Source organism: Ascaphus truei, chromosome 2 (assembly GCF_040206685.1).
Source record: "Ascaphus truei isolate aAscTru1 chromosome 2, aAscTru1.hap1, whole genome shotgun sequence".
In the NCBI taxonomy this organism is placed as follows: Eukaryota; Metazoa; Chordata; class Amphibia; order Anura; family Ascaphidae; genus Ascaphus; species Ascaphus truei.
In genome coordinates, this window is record NC_134484.1 from 229,274,191 (window position 1) to 229,295,514 (window position 21,324).

Here is a 21,324-nt window from a genome sequence, read left to right on the forward strand (position 1 = left end):
TATTTGTATTGGTGATGTTTTAATTAAAAATCAAAATACAATTTCATTGACAAAACGCAAATAAATTTGACTTAGGCTAAGGCCCCGCTCCCTCAGTCAGCGCGCCCGCACTGCAGACAGGCGGCGCGCTGACAGGCACAGACCGCGATATGCGGTCTGTAGGGAGCCGGGAGCCGGGAGCGGGAGTGGTTTGAGTGGAGGGACTCGCTACTCCCCTTCCTCCCTCCACGGGCTCGGGCTCGGTCTCCCGGGTTGCATGAGGGAGCTGCTGCAAGGTAAGACACACACACACACACACACTACCTTGTGTAGGAAGCTGTCTGACAGCTCCCGCTCCCACCGCTGATAGGCTCATCAGCGCACCACCGCTCGGGATCACAATTTTCTTGCATCCCCTGGCGGCTGCCGCGTCACAGCGCGTAGTGAGCCGTGCAGCGAGTTGGGACTGGGAGCTGCTCAGAAGGATTCCCCTGCTGGTGGGGAACGCTCACGCGGCCGCCCGCGCCGCCAGGCGCAGCGGGTCCCAGCCCTTATAATGCGCGTGCTCGGCACACATCCCCTGTATTAGCTAAGTGTGAATTCCTCGTGTGTATGTGTGTCAGTGTATGTGTGTCAGTCAGTGTGTGTGTGTGTGTGTGTGTGTGTGTGTGTGTGTGTGTCAGTCAGTGTGTGTATGTGTGTGTGTCAGTCAGTCAGTGTGTATGTGTGTGTGTCAGTCAGTGTGTGTATGTGTGTGTGCCAGTCAGTGTGTGTATGTGTGTGTGCCAGTCAGTGTGTGAAAGTGTGAGTGCCAGTCAGTGTGTGTATGTGTGTGTGCCAGTCAGTGTGTGTATGTGTGCCAGTCAGTGTGTGTATGTGTGCCAGTCAGTGTGTGTATGTGTGCCAGTCAGTGTGTGTATGTGTGCCAGTCAGTGTGTGTATGTGTGCCAGTCAGTGTGTGTATGTGTGCCAGTCAGTGTGTGTATGTGTGCCAGTCAGTGTGTGTATGTGTGCCAGTCAGTGTGTGTATGTGTGTCAGTCAGTGTGTGTATGTGTGCCAGTCAGTGTGTGTATGTGTGCCAGTCAGTGTGTGTATGTGTGCCAGTCAGTGTGTGTATGTGTGCCAGTCAGTGTGTGTATGTGTGCCAGTCAGTGTGTGTATGTGTGCCAGTCAGTGTGTGTATGTGTGCCAGTCAGTGTGTGTATCTGTGCCAGTCAGTGTGTGTATCTGTGCCAGTGTGTATGTGTGCCAGTCAGTGTGTGTATCTGTGCCAGTCAGTGTGTGTATGTGTGTCGGCCAGTCTGTGTGTGTCCTGCTGCAGCCAGGGGCGGGGTGTAACATTGCGCACCACCTCCCCCCCCCCCCCAGGTGGGGACATGCACCCGGCACGGGCATGAGTGACCGCGGACGAGAGTTGAGAGTTGAGGTTACCCGTCCGCTGCCCGGCCCGCCCGGGTCACCCTTTCTTCCAGCAGCAGGAGCCTGCCCCCGGCGCCGAGCCCGTGCCACGCGGGTTGCGCCCGGGTTTGCGCCGTGTGCCACCGCTTCCTGCGGGCGCAGGAGGCCCGCGAACGCCCGCATCAGTGGAGGGCGGAACGGCGCCACTGGCAATGGGCGTTAGGAGCGTGGGGGGGGAACGGCGCCGCGGCCAGCCGCTTGTGCGCATGTGTGGCGTCCGTCAGCGGCGCCATCACAACTGCGCATGCACGGCATGGCAGCTGGCTATTGCCGCCGCATATGTCAGCAGCCGTGTGGTGGGGGTGCGGCGGCCATTAGGAGCGGCGCCGGCGGTGTGACAGGGGACGTGTGAGGGGAGCGGCGTCCATTACGTGACGTCACTTACGTTTCACATTTCGTCTTCCATCTCTCCAGTTTTGTCCCATCAGGACTAGGTGCCACTAAAGAAGTTTCACTTCAAAAATAAATCAAAATATGGCTCTCATGGTAAACAGATAGAATGAAAAATAACATACAACTCAGAATTCTAGTTAGAACTACAGATGTAGCAGATGTTATTGGACAGTAATGCTAATGAAAACAAGGGTTAACTTAAGGCGATAACCAAAACATGTTAACACAGTATTTTGTGCATTCAAGGGGGACGTTTACGTCTGCTCCATCTGTTACAAACTAAAACAACAAAATGGTTAAAAAAAAAAAAAAAAAAACTTAATACAAAAGCGTAGTAATAGTAAATAGGTGAAAATAATGAATAATCGCTGTAACCGGCATAACATATGCCGAGGTAGCAGATCTTAAAGATTAAACATTACTCTGTTTTCCACCCCGCCTGGTAATGCTCTCCCTTGTCCCCTCTTCCCCACCTTACTCTCTCCTCCATCATGCCCTGCTCCTCCCCTCTCTTTGCACTCCCTGCCTTACTGTGTCTGCTCCTCTCTGCACACTGCACTGCCTCCTCTCCTACTCAGCTGCCTCCTCTCCTACTCAGCCGTCTCCTCCTCCTAGTCACCTTGCCGTCTCTGCCCCCCTCTCTTTACACTCCTTTCTGCCCCATGTGCATACTGCTCTTCATTCCCTTATCCCTCCATCTCCTTCTCCCATACTCGCTGTCTCTCCTTCATGCCCTGCTACTCCTTGCATTCTCTCTTCCCCTCTCTTTACACTCCCTGCCTTACTGTGTCTGCTCCTCTCTGTGCTCACTACACTCCCGTCTTGCCTACTCAGTCATCTCCTCCTTGCCATTTCAGTTTCCTCCTCCTACTCACCTTGCCTTCTCTTCTCCCCTCGCTTTGCACTCCCTGCCTTACTGTGTCTTCTCCTCAGTGCACACTTCACGCCCTCCTCTCCTACTCATCCAGCTCCTCTCCTTGCGGTCTCTCCATTTCCTCCTCACCTTGCTGTCTCTTCTCCCCCATGTGCACACTGCTCTCAGCTGTCCCTCTTAGTCTTCTCTCCTCTCTTTGCTGTCTCTCTTCCCTCCTCCATCATTCCCTGCTCCTCTTTGCACTCTCTCGTCCCCTCTCTTTTCACTCCCTGACTTACGGTCTGCTCCTCTCTGTGCATACTACACTCCCTCCTCTCCTACTTCTCTCATCTGTCTCCTCCTCGCCTTGCCGTCTCCACTGCCATTAAAATCTCCCCCCCCCCCCCATTGTTTCGTGGATGAGAGAAGCCGCTCAGTGTATCACAGAGTGGGAGGTATGCATGTATGTTTATCTTTATTTATATAGCATTGACAACGTACTTCACACTTTGTATTATCTTTGTAAACAGGTAAATATAATACAATAAGCGCAACAAAGTCAGACAATAGGAAAGGAAATCCCTGCCCTGGAGAGCTTACAATCTAAGTGGTATGTTGGGAGACTAAGTGCAGTAGATGGCAGTGCCTGGCCACAATAGTTGTTAGTGTAGGTAGCGACTGTGGGTGTGGGACAGTAGCCATGAGTCTCGCCTATTGGAATGCTTCTTTTGAGAGGTGGGTTTTAAGGTTGGTCAGTATTAAATTAGATGGGTTAACACCATTAGCAGGGAAAGAGGTGGCAGGGAGGCATGGACGACACCAGGTGTGTATATGGCTGGGTCCAGGATTAGGATGAGAGAGAGAATGAGAGAGAAAGTGAGAGAGAAAGGAGAAAATTTAAACAACTTACCGTAATTTTCTTTTCCTGGAACCATGGCAGTGGGCACCATTGGGTTAATCCCTTCTCACTCTAGGTAGGACATGAAATAGTATATTTGCAGGTAGGCCATAAAAGGCCCCTCCCTCTACCTGCACCTTAGTCTTACGATTCTTCCATAGCTGAAATATATAACTGAAAGGCATTAGACATATATAGGGAGGGTAACTATGTGCCCACTGCCATGGTTCCAGGAAAAGAAAATTACGGTAAGTTGTTTAAATTTTCTCCTTTCCTGATCACCCTGGCAGTGGGCACCATTGGGACATACCCAAGCAGTGCAAATTTTAGGGAGGGATACATCAGAATAGACAACACCAGTTTAATGCCTTATCAGTTTGACCTTTATTAATACACTTTACACTTTATTTTACTACAGTTCCTAACACTCTATGCCCAAAGCTTGCGTCAGCTGATGATTGTACGTCTAGTCTGTAGTATTTCAAGAATGTATTGAATGAGGACCAGACTGCCGCTATGCAAATCTGTCCTGGTGTATCCTGGGCTTTAAATGCCCATGAAGTAGACATGGCCCTTGTAGAATGAGCTTTAATGTTCAAAGGTTTATCTTGTCCTTTGCTTTCATAAGCCTTTTAATACAAGACACTATCCACTGGGAAATTGTTGTCTTTGAAGCTTCTTGACCTTTCTTCGGTCCCTCTGGAATTGATGAACAGTCTGTCTGACTTTCTGATATCTCGCATCCTTCCAGGTACACTTTTAGACATCTTACCACCTCTAACTTGTGTAGTCTTTCTTCTTTCTTATTCTTTGGTTCTGGACAGAATGTCGGAATCACAATTTCTTGATTCATGTGGAACTGTGATACAACTTTTGGCAGGAATTGATGTACTGGACTGAGAACTGCCTTGTCTTGATGTATGACTAGGAATGGTTCCTTGGCCTGTAGCCTGTAGTTCTCCCACTCTCCTTGCTGAGGTGATTGCTATCAAAACGCCATTTCCCATGATAACCATTTCAAGCCTATCTCCTGTATAGGTTCAAACGGAGCTGCTGTTAGTACATCCAATACTAGGGACCAGTCCCCTGTAGGTACCCTGTTCTTGATTTGAGGCCTTAACCTTTAACTGCCTGAAAGAATCTGATGATCAATCTTTCCATTGCCAGATTTCTTTCCAACAAGGCTGATAGTGCAGACACCTGTACTTTCAATGAGCTAAGACTGAGACCTTTCTCAAATCCTTTTTGCAGGAACTCCACAATTGATACAATTCTAGGTGAAAGGACTTCTGTTTTCCCTTTTCACCCCAATCGCGAAAGCAAAGCCAGAATCTATGGTATACTTTCGATGTGGAACTTTCCCTTTGCTTGTAAAAGGGTTTGGATTGTTTTGTCTGAACAACCTTTCAGTCTCAATGTTTCCTGCTCAATTGCCATGCCGTCAAGCCCATTGTTTGGCATTCGGATGACATATTGACCCCTGTCGCATCAACCCTTTGCGATCTGGTATGTGCCATGGTGTTTCTACTGCCATATTTACCAAGTGTGTGAACCAAAGCCTTCTTGGCCAGTAGGGTGCTATGAATATCACCTCTGCTTGGTCTTCCCTGTTTTCCTGATTGTTTCCGGAATTAAGGGAATTGGAGGGAACAGGTATACCAACTTGAAGTGCCATTTGAAACTGAGAGCATCTGTACCCTGTGCGCTTGGATGAAACGGTCTGGCACAGTAGCTCCTTACCTTGCGGTTTTGGTGTGTCGCCATGAGATCTATGTCTGGCTGACCCCATCGCTCTACCAGTTGTTGAAACACCTGTGGCTATAATGCCCCTTCTCCTGGGTGTATGATGCTCCGACTTAGAAAGTCTGCTGTGACATTTTCTAGTCCTGGGATATGTATGGCTGTAATTTCCTACAAGTGGCACTCTGCCCAAAAGAGGATTTCTGCTGTGAGGTTCATCAGCTTTCTGCTCCTGGTTCCTCTTTGTTCGGCTATATACTTGACAACTGACCTGTTGTTTGATTCTATTTTTATACAGCCACCTCTTATATGGTCTTAGAAAGTTTCTAAGGCCCTTGTACTGCTTTTAATTCCAGCAGATTTGATGGAAGATGCTTTTCCTGGTTTGTCCAGGTTCCTTGCACCAATGTTTCTCCCATCTGGGCACCCCGACCTGTGTTGCTCGCATCTGTTGTAATTCTTACCCAGTGCACTGGGTGTAGTGTTTGTCTTTTTTTCAGGTTTCGGGTATCTTCCCTCCACTTTAATTCTTGTTTTGTGTGTGGGTGTAACAAGATTCTTGGTGTCATATGTATTGCTGCCCATTTTCTGACGCTTAATGTTGAAGCGAATTTCCCTATGAGCTTCATGCATTCTTCTGCTGAAGTCCTGGTAGCTTTCCTGAGCTTCTTTGTTGCATGGCTATGTCTTGCCTCTTTGCGTCTGGTAGTCTCACTTCTCCTTTTGCTGTATCAAATTCTACCCCCAGAAATCTTAACAGCTGAGTGGCATGAGATGGCTCTTGTTTCTGTTTATTAACCAACCGTGGTGTTCCAGGAAGGTTATACCATCTTCTGGTCTTGTTGGAGTTTCTCCAGACTCCCTGATTTTACCCGGATGTCGTCCAGGTATGGGTATATTTCTACCCCTCTTCTCATTTCTGCCACTAGAGGGGCTAGAACCTTTATAAACGTCCTTGGGGAAGTCGCCAGACCAAATGGCAGTGCTGTGTACTGATAATGATCTTGATTTACTGTAAACCTTAGGCATCTTTTGTGTCCCTTTGCTATGGGCACCTGTAGATAAGCATCTTCTTATGTCTTATTGCCACCATCCAGTCTCCTGGTTGTAGCTCTTGAATAATCAGGTTCACACTTCTTAGGTCTAGAATTGCTCTGTACTCCCTTGTAGGTTTCCGTACTAGAAAAATTCTGGAAATTTCACCTCCTCTTCCTGAGGTACCTTCTTTATTACTTCTGCTTGTAATAATTTCTTTAAAGCCGAATTATTCTGCCTTCTTTTCTCCTTGGACTGTATCCATGTTATTAAGAACATATTTCTTCTTGGCATCTCTCTGAATTCTATACTGTACCCCTGACGAATGGTCTGTAATATCCAATTGCCCTGTATCGTTTGGGCCCATGTTGCAGAAAAACTGCTTCAGTCGCCCTCCTACTGGCAACTGTCACAAAAAAAACGGTCCTGGCCGTCCCTCCATGTTGTTTGTCTTTGAGATGACCTGCCAGGTCTATATGCCTTTGCTTCCTTATATTGGTTTCTATTAGCCTGTTGGAAACCGAATCTTCTGCTTTTCTTGAGGTAAAAAATGCTCTTACCTCCTGATGCTTTTGTTATTATTGCATCCAGTTTGTTACCGAAGAGGAACTCACCTTCAATGGTAATCCACACCAATTGTTCTTTGATGCTGTGTCAGCCATCCACTGTCTGAGCCATAAAGCCCTTCTTGCTGATACCGCCAGCACCATAGATTTTGCTGCTCATTTTACTTCGGACAGTGCTTAATAATAGCACTTCTTTCCACACCTTTGTGTATTGCTTCTTCAATGTTGGCAACTATGGCAGGTATGAGGATGTTCCTGCGGTAACGTATGTTTTCTTCCATACGTATCCATCTTCCTATCCATAGCGTCCTCCAATGACGCAAGTTCCTTATTGGAATTGTGGTCTTCTCTACTATTCTGGAAATAGCAGTATCCACCTTTGGGCTGACATCCCAAAATTTTACCTCCTCTTGTGGGAATGGATACATCTTCCCAAACCTTTTAGGCGTAAATACTCTGGCGTCTGGTTGCGCCAACTCCACCTGAATGAGGTCCTTAACTACTTGATGGATAGTAAAGACTCTACCTTTTTAAAGCAGCAGCAGTAGTAGCAGTAGTAGCAGCAGTAGCAGCAGTAGCAGCAGTAGCAGCAGCAGTAGCAGCAATAGTAGCAGTAGCAGCAGCAGCAGCCTGCTTAGCCTGTCAAAGCAGGCCAGTACAGAAACTCTTGAAGCAGCCAGGACACTTTTTGTCTCGCCCCAAAAATTTTATCTTTTTTGTGGGTTAACTCCTCAATGTCTTCCAGTTCCAAAACCTGTATCATGGCTTTGATGAGTGGATCCACCCTTTCTACATCAAATTCAGATTCCTTCCTGAATATCTTGATCTGATGAATCCATTTCACTCTCTGACACATGAAAACAATCAATTTCAGACCCATATGATGAAAAACTTTCCCCTTATCCAGACTGGTCTGGGATCTAGATCTTTCCTGCGCACGGTTAACAGCTTGCTGTACTGCCGCATCAACTCTCTGTTTAACAGCCTCCTTCATCAATAAAGAAAATGCTCATTTGTTCATTGGTATCACCTGCAGGTGTCTTAAGACAATCTTCACATAATTACTTCCCTATTAGGGCTGGTTTCTCACAAGCTGAACACCATTTAGTTTTCTTAGCAACCTTTCATTTATGTTGCAGGGATTCCCCCGTCCCTTTGAAGATCCTGCTTCTGGGAGGGTAACCACCGAACTAATTTATAAAAACAAAATAAATACTAAACATACACCCTAATGTATATATACCATCTCACTTTCCCATGCAGAACTAAAACTAAGGACTCACCTAGTCTTGGGAACTGAAGTTTGGGTGTTTCCATTTTTGAATCCATATCCAGCACTTGGCTTCTCCCTGCTGAGCGTTCCACGCTGCAGCTTTCACTCACACATACACCGTGTGGTCGTCGCTTCTCTGACGTCATCAAGTGCTCGTGTGTCTGTGCACGCATTTGCCGGCTTGCCGTGACGCGCACGCGCCCGAGCGGCCGCCTGCACTGTACCCTTTTACCGCAGTATCTCAGATACACATGCGGTCAATATGAACCTCCTTCGGTTCGCAGCAGAATTACTGGGGTAGTTCACCGCTGCGTTCCATACGCTAGTGCGGTCAATTGAGCCTCCTCTGCTCGCAGCTATGGCTGCTGCCCCCTCCGCCTGTAGCGGGCTGCTGGGTACTTTACCGCAGCGTACCATACGCTTATGCGGTGAGTCTGGGCCTCCACGGCTCCCAGCTGCAGCTACTGTGCGCCTTCGATCGGTCCTGGGCTTTGCACCTAAGCTTCCCCGCCCGCGGCTGCAGCTGTTCCCCCCCCCCCCCCCCAACAGGGTCTCCCCCGACTCTAAGGGGTCTCCGACTTGCCACCCGTAGGGCGCATCGCGGAGCTTCAGGGCAGAGAGGCTGAGACCCTGGCTATCTGCACAAGGTGCAGTAGGTGAGCCCTGTTAGAAAATAAAAAATCCTACTCCTAGCTGTGAGGACAGGAAAAAGACTAAGGTGCAGGTAGAGGGAGGGGCCTTATATGGCCTACCTGCAAAAGTCTACTTCCTGTCCTACCTAGAGTGAGAAGGGATTAACCCAATGGTGCCCACTGCCAGGGTGATCAGGAAATAAAGATTTTTTTGCGGGGTGCTTTTTTATCGAGTTGTGGAGAAGTGGGAAAGAGGTGTGTAAATAGTGGTGCAATATCTGGGCATAGGCGGAGGGAAGGAGAGAGTAAGGCCGCTGTTATAGTGCTGGCGACGGCAACACGGCCGATGACGTCACCCGTCGCCGTCGCCACCAGCGAAAGTTGTAATTTGATTTGAAACGACTGTCGCCAGCGACATCACCAAAGGGGGCGGACCGCGGTCTCTGATTGGTTTAGAGAAAGTCACTTGTGGCGACTGTCTCTAAAAAATCAAAATAGACCCTGCTTCCAAATTTTCAGACGCGACGTCGCTCAGACGCCATTGCGCTTACTATAAGCGCTGGCGACGGAGTCAATTGATTTGTTTTGGAGCGACGTTGCGTCACCAGGCACTATAAGCGCAGCCTAAGAGAGGTGAATAGAAGGAGTGGAGAAGTTGGAGAGAACAGAAAAGTTTACAAAGGAGTGAGGAAACGGCAAACAGAAAAAGCAATAGTGAGGGGGTAATGAGATGCAGGGAGAGCGGTAGGAAGGGAAAGTTCCCAGGTATTGGAGGAGATGAGGAGTAGGAGGGCCTGGGAGGGCAGTGTGGCACAGCAGCTTAGACTGTTAGTCTTTAGATGTGAAAAAAAATGTCAGAGCATTCAGAAAGCAAAGTTATCACAGTTGCAGGGTTGATGATTAAGTGCAGAGTCCAATTCTTGTATTCTTCACCTCCAATTTGAACTCTGACATTTCATATGCGACACTTAAGGATGTTACACAACCAATGTGCAGTCTCATTGGCTGTCCCTGGGTGAGTGACAGACTGATCAGCCTATCACAGAGGGGGAGGGATGTGCATCTTCATTGGCCGTCTCTGGGTGAGTGACAGGCCGTTTAGCCTATCACAGAGAGATGTACAGACATCCTTAGAGAAATAATAATAATTATATATATATCGATATCAGATTATAAACTATTACTATATTTGACTGTCAATAATATCATTCTATTTATGTACATTAAACTGTAAAACAATTTTAAAAAAATTATATTATATACAATAGGAAGGAAATGATAATCAATGTATCATTTTACACCTTATTGTACCTTGCAAATTCACCAGTGCAAGTCAGAATTAACGGGGAAGATTAGCCATGTGTGTTTCTTTAAACACTGCGTAAAGTCTAATTATATAACCCTTTTCAATAGAAACCTTTACATAAAACATTCTGCATTTTGTACAGACTGAGCCCTTGTAAATGCCCATGGCCTAACCCTAAACCTATACAGCACTATGGGAACAGAACTTTAAAAGATACAAACACACACACACACACACAGTGTCGAGAATACGTTGACTTTTGTTGACTTTTTCAACAATTATTTATCCACACGATGCAACATTCAATATCCATGTGTGAAAAAGTATGTAAACCTCTAGATTCAGTACACATTGAGCAACAATGACATAAAATAAGCGTTTCCTGTAACTGCTGGTTAGTTACTTACATCGGTTTGGAGAAATCGTGGCCCATTCCTCCTTACAGAACTGCTTCAACTCTGATATTTGAGGGCTCCCTTGCATGGACACCTCGCTTCAGGTCCTGTCACAACATTTAGATGGGGTTCGAGTCCGGACTTCACTAGGCCATTCTAAAATGCAGAATTTCTTCCTTTGTAGATCCACTTGTATGTTTAGGATCATTGTCTTCCTGCTTGACCCACTTTCGCTTCAGCTTTAGCTCACAGACGGATGGCCTGACATTCTCCTCTAGAATCTGATACAATGCAGAATTCATGGTTGTGTCAATGATGGCAAGCCATCCAGGTTCTGGGGCAGAAAAGCATCAAACTATCCCACGCCCACCACCATGCTTGAAGGTTGGGATGAGATTCTTCTGTTCGAACGAAGTGTTTGGTTTTCGACAAACATAACCTCTCTCATTGAGGCCAAAATGTTCTACCTTTAATTCGTCTGTCCAGCGAACATTGTCCCAGAAGTCTTGTGGATCATCTATGTGCTTTTTGGCAAACTTCAGATGGCAACAATGTTCTTTTTAGAGAGCAGTGGTTTCCTCCTGGCCAGGGTCATAGGCAGCTTTCCCGGGGCCCAGGACTACAGTTTCAACTAGGCACCACCCCACCCCCACACCGACCCCAGTGTCAGCAGCCTTGTGAGGCCTCCCTCTATCTCTCACAACCCTATGCCCCTCCTCTCTCCCCACCCCCCCATACTCTCACCGCTCTCCCCCCACACAGTACCTCCCGCAACACACACACACACACAATACCCCCTCCCAACACACACACTCAATACCCCTCCCCCTATACACACACACTAGCCCCTTCCCGCCACATACATAAAACCCCACACACCAACTTACCCCCCTCCACCCGCCCCCTCCCCCCCCCCACACACACACTATCCACCATACCCCCCACACACAACGCAGGGCAATATGCACGGCAGTAATGTCCAGCAACAACAGGCTCTCAACCGAAAATAGGATGTAAAACACCAAACACCCTACGCGTTTCGTAAGCTATGGCTTACTTCCTCAGGTAGGGTGGGTAAGCCGTAGCTTCTGAAACACGTATGGTGTTTTACATCCTATATTCGGTGGAGAGCCTGGTGTTGCTGGACGTTATTGCTGTGCATATGCCCTGCGGTTTTCTGCTTGCTTTGCTCTCTGGAATAGCTGTTGTGCAGGAGAGCGCTGTGCTGATTCACAGAGAGGCGGTATCCCTGTGAGCGTGTGGGGGAGGACGAGAGACGGTGCGCGTGATGTCATCACGTGAAGCATTGAGGAGAATCAGGAGGAGTTTTCTCCTGCTAAACGCTGTGCTATACAAACACATGTGGACGCCGATGGGACCATACGCTTGAGCCCTACTACACGCCGGCATGACCATCAGCTGGAGCCCTGCGGAGGAAATCTGACCGGAGGGACCAGAATCTGGAGGAATCCAAGTGAAGAGACTCTGCAGACAACCCATAACCAGGTTCATTTTCTCATAAAGCATTTAAAGGATGAGTTGTAAGTGGCACGCCCGGTGTCCGTTTTAGATTTGTTATTAAATTTTAGATTTTTTGTGGATCTGTACTAGATTTTCCTTTTTTTGTCTCTCCCCATCACTACTGAGACAACTTTCCATTATCTGTATCCACTCACCATCAACTGGTGACTACGTTAAAGATTACCAGTGCATTGTGAGTGTTCCATTCAGTCCTGATCAAGTGTTTGTACTTGGTGCACTACATAAAAGGTGAAATTATCTACTATTCACACTCTAGGTGATTTTCTCAGAAATTATATACCACATGTTCTTTTCTCCTTTTTGGTGTTTTTAAAGAATTGTGGTCTAAGATATATGGTATCTGTCTACCATTACATTCTTGTACAATTGGTGGGATATTTACCCAAGGATAATATTGATTAAGTGCACAGTTCACTACTATACACCGTTTTCTTTTCTCATTTTTTTATACAAAACACTGAGCACTGATTGAGGAAGAACAGTGCCGAGGAGGACAATTTTTTCTTTAGGACCAACATAGGATCTGGACAATCCTTGTCACCTCCTGGCTGCAGGACTTCCAAATTTAAGAGGTGATCATTGATCACATTGACATTCATTCACGTATTCACATTTATGTGTTGATTTCATATTACTAGTATTGTACTTTATGCACATTTGTAGCACATTTTGGGGGTATAGCACCGAGGTTGTGCTTTTTCCCCACTGGAGATCCTTGGATGTTACTCTCGGGTTCTTTGTGATTTTCTGGATGATTTGCCGATTTGATCTTGGAGAGATTTTGGTAGGGCGACCACTCATGGGTAGCGTGACTTTGGTCTTGAACTTTCTTCATTTGTAGACAGTGGATTGGTGGAGCCTCAAATCCACAGAAATTGTGTTGTTTTTTTTTACTGTTTCTAGACTGATAAGCATCAAACCCTGTTTTTCTGATGTCCTCAGAGGTTTTTTTAGGATCGTGGCATGACGTGTTTCCACACATCTGTATGGTGAAGACCAAACTCACAAAGTTTCTGATCTTTATATAGGGTGGGGCCTCTCAAACTCACACCTGAAGATCTACCTAAATTATTAAAACACCTGATTCTAATTATCCCCATTAATTTAGCTGATAAAATCAGGGTTTCGCTACTTTTGCACATGTCCTGACATTTCATTACTCATTGTTTGTCGAATTCATACAACATTTTGTTTCAAAAAGACATGGAATCGGTTAATATAAACCCTATTGGATATTTAAGAAGAGACTGGTTTTGATTCAAGAAGGTTATCATGGAAAAACTAAGGTTGCAAACTCTCTGGGGCAGGAATTTCCTTTCCTATTGTCTGACTTTGCTGTGCTTATTGTATTATTATAATTCCCTGTACTGTATTGTCTTTATAAAGCGCCGAGTACACGGTTGGCCCTATATAATTAAGGATATACATACATACATACATACATACTTCTACGGGGTTCACAAACTTTTTCTCGCCACATACATATAACAAACATTTGTTTATAAAGACGGAGCATATTCTGTTCATAACTTAAACGTTCCTGTGGAGGCATTTATAAGGTACTCCCCACTGCTTTGCCATAGTGTGACCATGATAAAGTCAACCTCCCATGGTGTGGTACCATAATAATACGGAATGTTTCTAAGGCAGAGCGCTTGGATGAAGAATATCACCTTTGTGGGAGATGAAGACCTGTGCTTAGCATCCACTATTTTAATTATTATTACTACTGCTTTTTTAGCACCAGTAGAAAACCAATAACATACTGCACGTGACTTGTAATGTGTGCATCATTCTTTCATATACCTCTGCATCACCCTATCCGAACAATGTACTGTATTATTGGATAATATTTTGCCTGTCCGCTTCATTACTTAAAGTAAATAAGATTATTGAAGCAGCAGTTCTTCACATGCAATTTAGAAAAAAGATCTAGGATACTTATTTCCCCCCCCCCCGCCGCCCACTTTTCATAGTCGATGAACTACTCAATGTGAAAAAGGAATGCAAAAAATAAAATTTTATGTGAATAAAAAAAAAACTTGAACCGGAGACCTAGTTTTTAATTAATAGGGTGTTCTACATGACAGTTCCCTTAAAGTAGCAGACCAAGCAATATTTTACATGTGTGTGTTTTTTTTACTTTTTTTTTTAAAATAAATCAGTCCTGTACTATGAGAAAATACTTGATTTTTTTAAAAAAAACTCTGAATTCCATTTTTAATGCATTATAATGTAACAAGCATTTTTTGTTTCTATAGCAACCATTTACAAAGTCACATGCCGTTCCTCTTCTGAAACAGGTTCTGGCACATCCTTTTTGAGCCCTACCCTCTCTCTAGCAATAAACCAATTGTATCTAGTGACAGCCTTGTCACATGATCTTCCCCACAGAACTTCGGCATTTTAATATGCATATGCGTTCCACTGACTTCACAATACTCCTTTGTAGCCATTTAGTGAACCCGTTCTGAATCTTCGCCAATCAATCACAGGAGACAGGATCAATCAGCAAAGTAACTAATTACTTACTATGTGGATTGTATTGATGTACATATTAAGTGGGGGGGGGGAAGAAGGGGAAAAAAACGGCTGCTTGGACTGCTGCTTTAATGGAGATCCTGCATGGCGTAGTGATTTTAGCCGTATTGTAGAGAAGGGGAGCGCAATCCTTTCCCCCTGCGCCTCCCTGCCGGCTGTCCTGCTCCCAGCGCGCCCCAACCCCCCGTCCTCCTCCTTACCGTGGTTCCCGGCGTCTGGGCGTTATGACGCCATAGCAACGCGATGTCGCATGAGCCCGTGCGTCTCCAGATGCCGTTGAACCACGGTAATTAAGAGGCCTTTGCCGCTTCCCCAGCACTTAATTTATGTGCCTTTGAGAAGCACGCGGGGCATCTGTAAACCCAGCGCTCCCCGCAGTTAAATTCGCACCCCCGGGTTGCGCACCGCTGTTGTAGAGACCGAAACAGCACACTCCACTTCAGAAATGATATTAAGGGGAGTGCTTAAAATGTAACACTGTTGACCTGTTTTACTATAAAACATTAATTGAATTACGGGACGAGGCATAGTTCATTGCCCCGTATTGCCTCTAGCAACCCTACATTTTTGCCATAGTGTGTGCTAGTGACGATATAGAGATAATTCAGTGACAGCAGACAGCCATATTATTCCCATAACAATGCATTGGCAAATATCAGAGCATCAGAAGTCTCTGGGACTGAAACACACCCTAATTTAAAGGGCAAAAAAAATGCTACTTTGACACTTGCTTCCATTACTAGCAACACGTGTATGACAGACTTATCAAACAAAAACACATAATTCCGTGGTTTGATCTTCATCCCGTCTGATATGATCTGATATACGGGGGGCTACAGACAAATGATTGCAAGTTTAACAAGAGGGGCCTGCAACGCTTTGCATACAAAGGGTCGAACATTTCCGATCTTAAAGCGTGTGGAATGTACAGTTTTAAGATCAAAGAGCAGAAAAGGATTCCGTCAAGATTTTTCAAGCATGTGCATATATTGATTACACACAATGCCTGTATACCCATACACACATACAGCATTTTACCTACCTGCGGCCATTTGCCATTGGAGTGAGCCCGTCTCCTGATTTCCTCCACTGTTTTCTTCCGAGAATCCTGGTCCGAGCGTGAAACAAACACCGGTCGAATGTAGTTGATTAATGCTACAGGGATAGATACGAAACAAATTAAGTAAGTGGCATAAAAACTAAAGTATACAATTGGAATGGGAAATGCCATTTTTGGATAACAATGTCCTAGTCCTAGATCAGGGGTGCGCAAAGTTTCTGCGCTGTGCCCCCTGCCTGTCAGTCCCAGCGCCCACATCCCCCTTTCAGGTGAACCGGCGTCATTTCATGTGACCCTACAGCGTCATTTGACGTGCGTTATCATGGTTATTATTTAAATGCCTCGGGGAAGAGCACTGGGCCTCTGCAACCGCCGCACCCGGCACTCAGGCGGCTGCTGATGACGTGACTGGCAGTGTCACCGAGTGGGCGACTCGCCATTAGACAGTCAAAAGGTCTAATTACCATAAGCTTATATGGCAGTAACAGTGTATCTGGAGTCCAAATTGTCCACAAGAAAAAGGTATTGAGTGCGCGCGGTCCCAAAAATCTTGCAATGTCCCAAAGTGTGTATAAAAGTCTCTCTGCAGCTCCTCGCTCTCCAGTGATCAGCGGGGCAAACAACCGAATATACATACACATATAGCGGAGCGCAAAAAAAGAGAAAAGAAACACACTATTAGTATAAAATTAATATTTATAGTATGCATGAAATATAAAACTTACATACAAATTGGATCACAATGAATCCAGAAATCACTGTGGGAGCTTGAAGGAGGGGTAGAAGAGAGTGTTGGTACCATCACAATGGCAGGGTCCCAATATGACAGGTATTCCGGTGGATAAGTTGTTCGGGCTCAGAAATCAAACCCCATAACCTCACGCTCAAACACCACAGAAATACCTGGCATTTTGGGAGTCCAAATTGTGCAGAGCTTGCACTCTAATTCCTACCTGTTTCGTAGTTAAAGACTACTTCTTCGGGAGGTAGTAAAGAAGTAGTCTAACTACGAAATGCGTAGGAATTAGAGTGCAAGCTCTGCACAATTTGGACTCCAGATACACTGTTACTGCCATATAAGCTTGCGACAATTAGACCTTTTGACTTTCTAACGGCGAGTCGCCTACTCGGTGACACTGCCAGTGACGTCATTAGCAGCCGCCTGAGTTTGGCAAGTGTAATCGGCCTAAGCCGTCAGTGTGGAAGGATCCCTACAGTAGCGCTTGAGCCACCAGAAGCGTGGATAGGTACCGGGAACATAAGGAACTGACTTCCCATTGAGAAGACGTCCAGGATCTCCGATTCCGGTCATAGCCTGCTGGAATCGTCGCTTGGTGTGTGGACCAGCTGTCTTAGGCACGGTGGTAACGTCATACTTATTTGATTTCACTATGATGTATGTGGAATACTTACCTGCTGCTTGAATAGCACAATATAATAAATGTACTACACAATGAGATATTTTTTGTGCTGTTTTCTTTTTTTTATGGGCTAATAGCCCCTTAGGATATTGAGCCATCCTAATTAAACTGCAGCAGAATCTCATTTGTCAACAACCCAGGTTTTACACTATATACGTTGCAATCACCAAGTTATGTGATAGACACTATATATGCTGTAATTACACCTGTTTTTGATCCATCACGGTTTTACAGTCTGTTCTATCCTTTTACACCGTCCTCAAATTTGTATGTTAATCACAAGTCACATGACCTTTACGTTTTGGTGTTAACCACTAATTTGTCACTATCTGGAGCACAGTAATTGTCACCTTTTTTCTTACTCACTCCTGTCCTAGATTGTAAGAGGGAAAAAAAAGCAGCATCCCATTTGAGAAAATCAACAATAAAAAGTAAAATACAAGATTTAAAATATACTCAGGCCACTGCTTTTATACCACGTATCTAGTGACACTAAAAATTAAAAAAGGCATAAAACAAGTCTCTCAAAATAGTATAATTTGTTATATCAAAATAGCAGAACTGCATAGAATTCCATATTATTTGAACTGGTAATAAAAATAGAGATTATTGTTTCAAATGAATATGATTGTATGGTGTTGGGGGGGGAAAAAAAAGGATATATTCCACCAACAAGTATATTAAAGTTGCCTTATGCTTTGCTGCATTGCAATGAGGAGGTTTGCAAGTGTGGTTTAGTGACTCAAATAGAGAGGTCATTTAGTACCACAAGCCGGCTGCACTGTTCTGCAAAGCGTTTATATTCATTTATAATCAACCGAGCGTTAAAATGGAACATTATTTCCTTCAGAAATCTCCTGCAGTTTTATTCCCGAAATAATATTTTCAAATGTTGGCCAGCATAATAATCTCAGGGGAATAAGAATAAACCACATAAACACGATGGTCTTTCTGGTCGTAAAACAGAACATGCAACTTTATAGAGTTTACAGGATATTGTACACAATGTGCAAGCCAAAAGCTTGGCCTGTAGTCCCAAAGCGAGTTCATTAACCCAGCTCAAAAATTCTGGAGTGGAAAGTAGAATGACATGCAGGGGACGAAGACTAGTATCTAATGGTATCAAAATAAAAGAATAATAGTCTGAAACATACCAAGAAAACATGCAAAAAAAAAAAGTTTACGGTAAGAATTTGTTTGGGTTGTGCAATATTAAGTCACAAATTGCTCTTTAAAAAGCAGCAAAAACCTAGGAAATCGTATGGGTTTTTTTTCTAAATAAATCAGTTCTATAGCATTAGGTAATACTTACTGCATTTTTTATTTATTTTTATTCAACTCAATGTCTTTTTTATTCAGTTTTAAAGCCTCATTTGATATCTATACCAGGCTTTAGCCCACCTCCCAAGCAGTGCAAGATCTTTGCAATACTTTCCTGTTTGTGATCATTTGTTGCCAATGTTCTCAGCAGTTTGAGCTGCAAACTGTAATAGATAATGTTACCCTCATAGTACAAGAATACATTGTAGCTGCTGAGTTACACTGACCGAAGGATTGATTGAAACTGAAAGGCGGCCATTATGTTAGACACACAATCAGGATTTATAACAGGAGCACCATATGATGGTCAGCTTAGGTAAAAAGTTAGAATTATACATTGTCACGTTTTACATGTACAAATAATTTTAAAAAAAGCGTACATATATGCTTTCATGTTTTACTAGCCCTTAGTAATACAATATAACTTTCAAAACTATAAACGGTACAGACACAGATATTACAATATTAAATCTAAAGGATTAGTTTATCTGATTTTAAAACTATAGTTATTTAAAACAGCTATAAGCATCTTTCCTTCTAAGCAACAACCCCACCATTTGCACAAAGAGGTCCTCTGGAGCTGACCATGCTATTTTCAGCTGCGGAGAATGCCGGTTCTGATACAATTACCTGTGAAATTACTGGCGTTACTACTTCCTGTTTTTTAACGGGGATCTAAAACGGGCTTAGAATAGGAAGCTGCAACCAGTGACGTTGCGGCTTCTGTTCGGGCCACAGAACCCACAAGATTTGGTGGCCATTTTTTTTGCCCTAGTGCAAAATGTTAAAATCAGTAACTTAACCGGTAAGTATATCATGAACCGAGGGGTCCCCGGAGCTAAAACAAAATTCAGATCTAAAAAAATCCTGTAAAAAGGAAAGAAAGAAAGAAAGAAAGGATGGGGTGAATGTACAAAGTAAGTGTACAGGCATACCCAGCATTAACGTATGCAACGGGACCGGAGCATGTATGTAAAGCGAAAATGTACTTAAAGTGAAGCACTACCTTTTCCCCACTTATCGATGCATTTACTGTACTGCAATTGTCATATACGTGCATAACTGATATAAATAACACATGTGTAACAGGCTCTATAGTCTCCCCACTTGCGCACAGCTTCGGTGCAGGTAGGGAGTCGGTATTGCTGTTCAGGACATGCTGACAGGCGCATGCGCGAACTGCCGTTTGCCTATTGAGCGATATGTCCTTACTCGCGAGTGTACTTAAAGTGAGTGTCCTTAAACCGGGGTATGCCTGTATACTGTATTTGACTTGGCCTACTTACTTCACATTAAACTAACATTTATATATGTGCTGCTGTTCCAAGAATAGTCAACTGTCAAAGTAACATTTATGGCAGACTCTCCAAGATTAGTCCCCTGAAAGCTACATACAGGGTTAAACTTTGTTTAATCCAAATAAATAACTTTTTTTTATTTATCAGCAAATAACTGAAGAACTCATTTATTTTGCAACGGGACTAACACGGCTACTTCTATTTAATTGTTAAACATACTGTAACTTAGCCAGGCAATAGTTTTTAGTCTAGAACCGAATCGGCTTCTTCCTCGCCAGGATCCTGCATTGCAGATATATTTATTTATTGGCTCTTCTTGCGTTGAAAACATTAGGTAGATGTCAACTGCACATGTAAACTTTCTGGGACCAAGATCAAGTCACTAAGGTGGTTACTCAATATACTATAGTCCGAAGTGGTCGATTGCACCATTTTTGACCCCAAACTCCCATTTAAATCAAAAGTCAGTGGGAGTTGTCGCGATAACGGTGTGACTGACCTTTCAGAGCCAATGTAATATTATTGCCTTCAGTGAATTTTTTTTAAAGTTTTTTTTATTACATTTATACAGCAAATAAAAATACCACATATGAGCACATTCACAAACCTGTCTTTGCCTATAATCTCTCATTTTACAATGTTTATACAGCAGCCAGGGATTCTGGGTAATTAGAAATGCAAATGAGCACTGACAGCGCATCACTTTTTACTTTATCTATTATAACATGGATCCTTATTATTCTTATGCCTACTGTTTAACACAGCTTTTTCAGCACTGCCTGAGTTAAAGAAGTGCAATTAGATAGTAAGCTCTTCGGGCAGGGACTCTTTTTCCTAAATGCCACTTTTATGTCTGAAGCATTTCTTCCCATCATGTGTTATTTGTATTATGTGTTATTTATATCATTATGTCATGTCATGTGTATTACTGCTGTGAAGCGCTATGTACATGAATGGTGCTATATAAAGATATACATACAGTATATATACATACAGTGTTCGACAATCCTATACATTTACTCGCCCGGGGCGGGTGGATTTAACCCCCGGGCGAGTAACTATTGGCCCAAGCAGCACACGTGTTTTGTTTTTTAAATTTTCCCTGCTCGCGCTGAAATTTCCCGCGCTCGCGCTGGCTGAAAAAAAAAAAAAAAAACTCCCCCTACCTGACAGATGATTGGCGCGCGCTCCCAGGCTTTGTGGGCGCGCGGCCAGGCTCTATATGAGCCAGCCCCCAACGAGCGGCCATTTTTTCCCCATGGAGGATGGAGGACACAGTAAGTATTATCTGTGCCTTCCTCCACCTCCCTCCCCTCCCTGGTGCTCCTGCTGCCCGCAGTTATGGTGATGGGAGCGGGGGATGCCCCCTCATGTCCCCGGTTCCCCCCGGTCCCGTGTCAGAGAGCACGCCGGGTTATGTGAGCGGGGGATGTCCCCGCTTCCCCCCCCCACCCCCCGCTTCCCCCCGGTCTCGTGTCAGAGAGCGCGGCGGGTGATGGGAGCGGGGGATGCCCCCTCATGTCCCCGCTTCCCCCCGGTCCCGCATCAGAGAGCGCGCCGGGTGATGGGAGCAGGGGATGCCCCCTTATGTCCCCGCTTCCCCCCGGTCCCGC

At 44.8% G+C, this 21,324-nt stretch overlaps 1 protein-coding gene across 3 annotated transcripts in view; it reads right to left on the reverse strand.

Moving 5' to 3' along the window:
* Positions 1-21,324, reverse strand: part of LPCAT1 (lysophosphatidylcholine acyltransferase 1) — a 143,727-nt gene that overhangs the window by 51,316 nt on the left and 71,087 nt on the right. For all 3 annotated transcript variants that reach the window (XM_075585940.1, XM_075585939.1, XM_075585941.1), the window contains one exon: positions 15,655-15,767. In XM_075585940.1, coding sequence (XP_075442055.1) covers positions 15,655-15,767 — 113 coding nt within the window. The remainder of the gene's footprint in view (positions 1-15,654; positions 15,768-21,324) is intronic.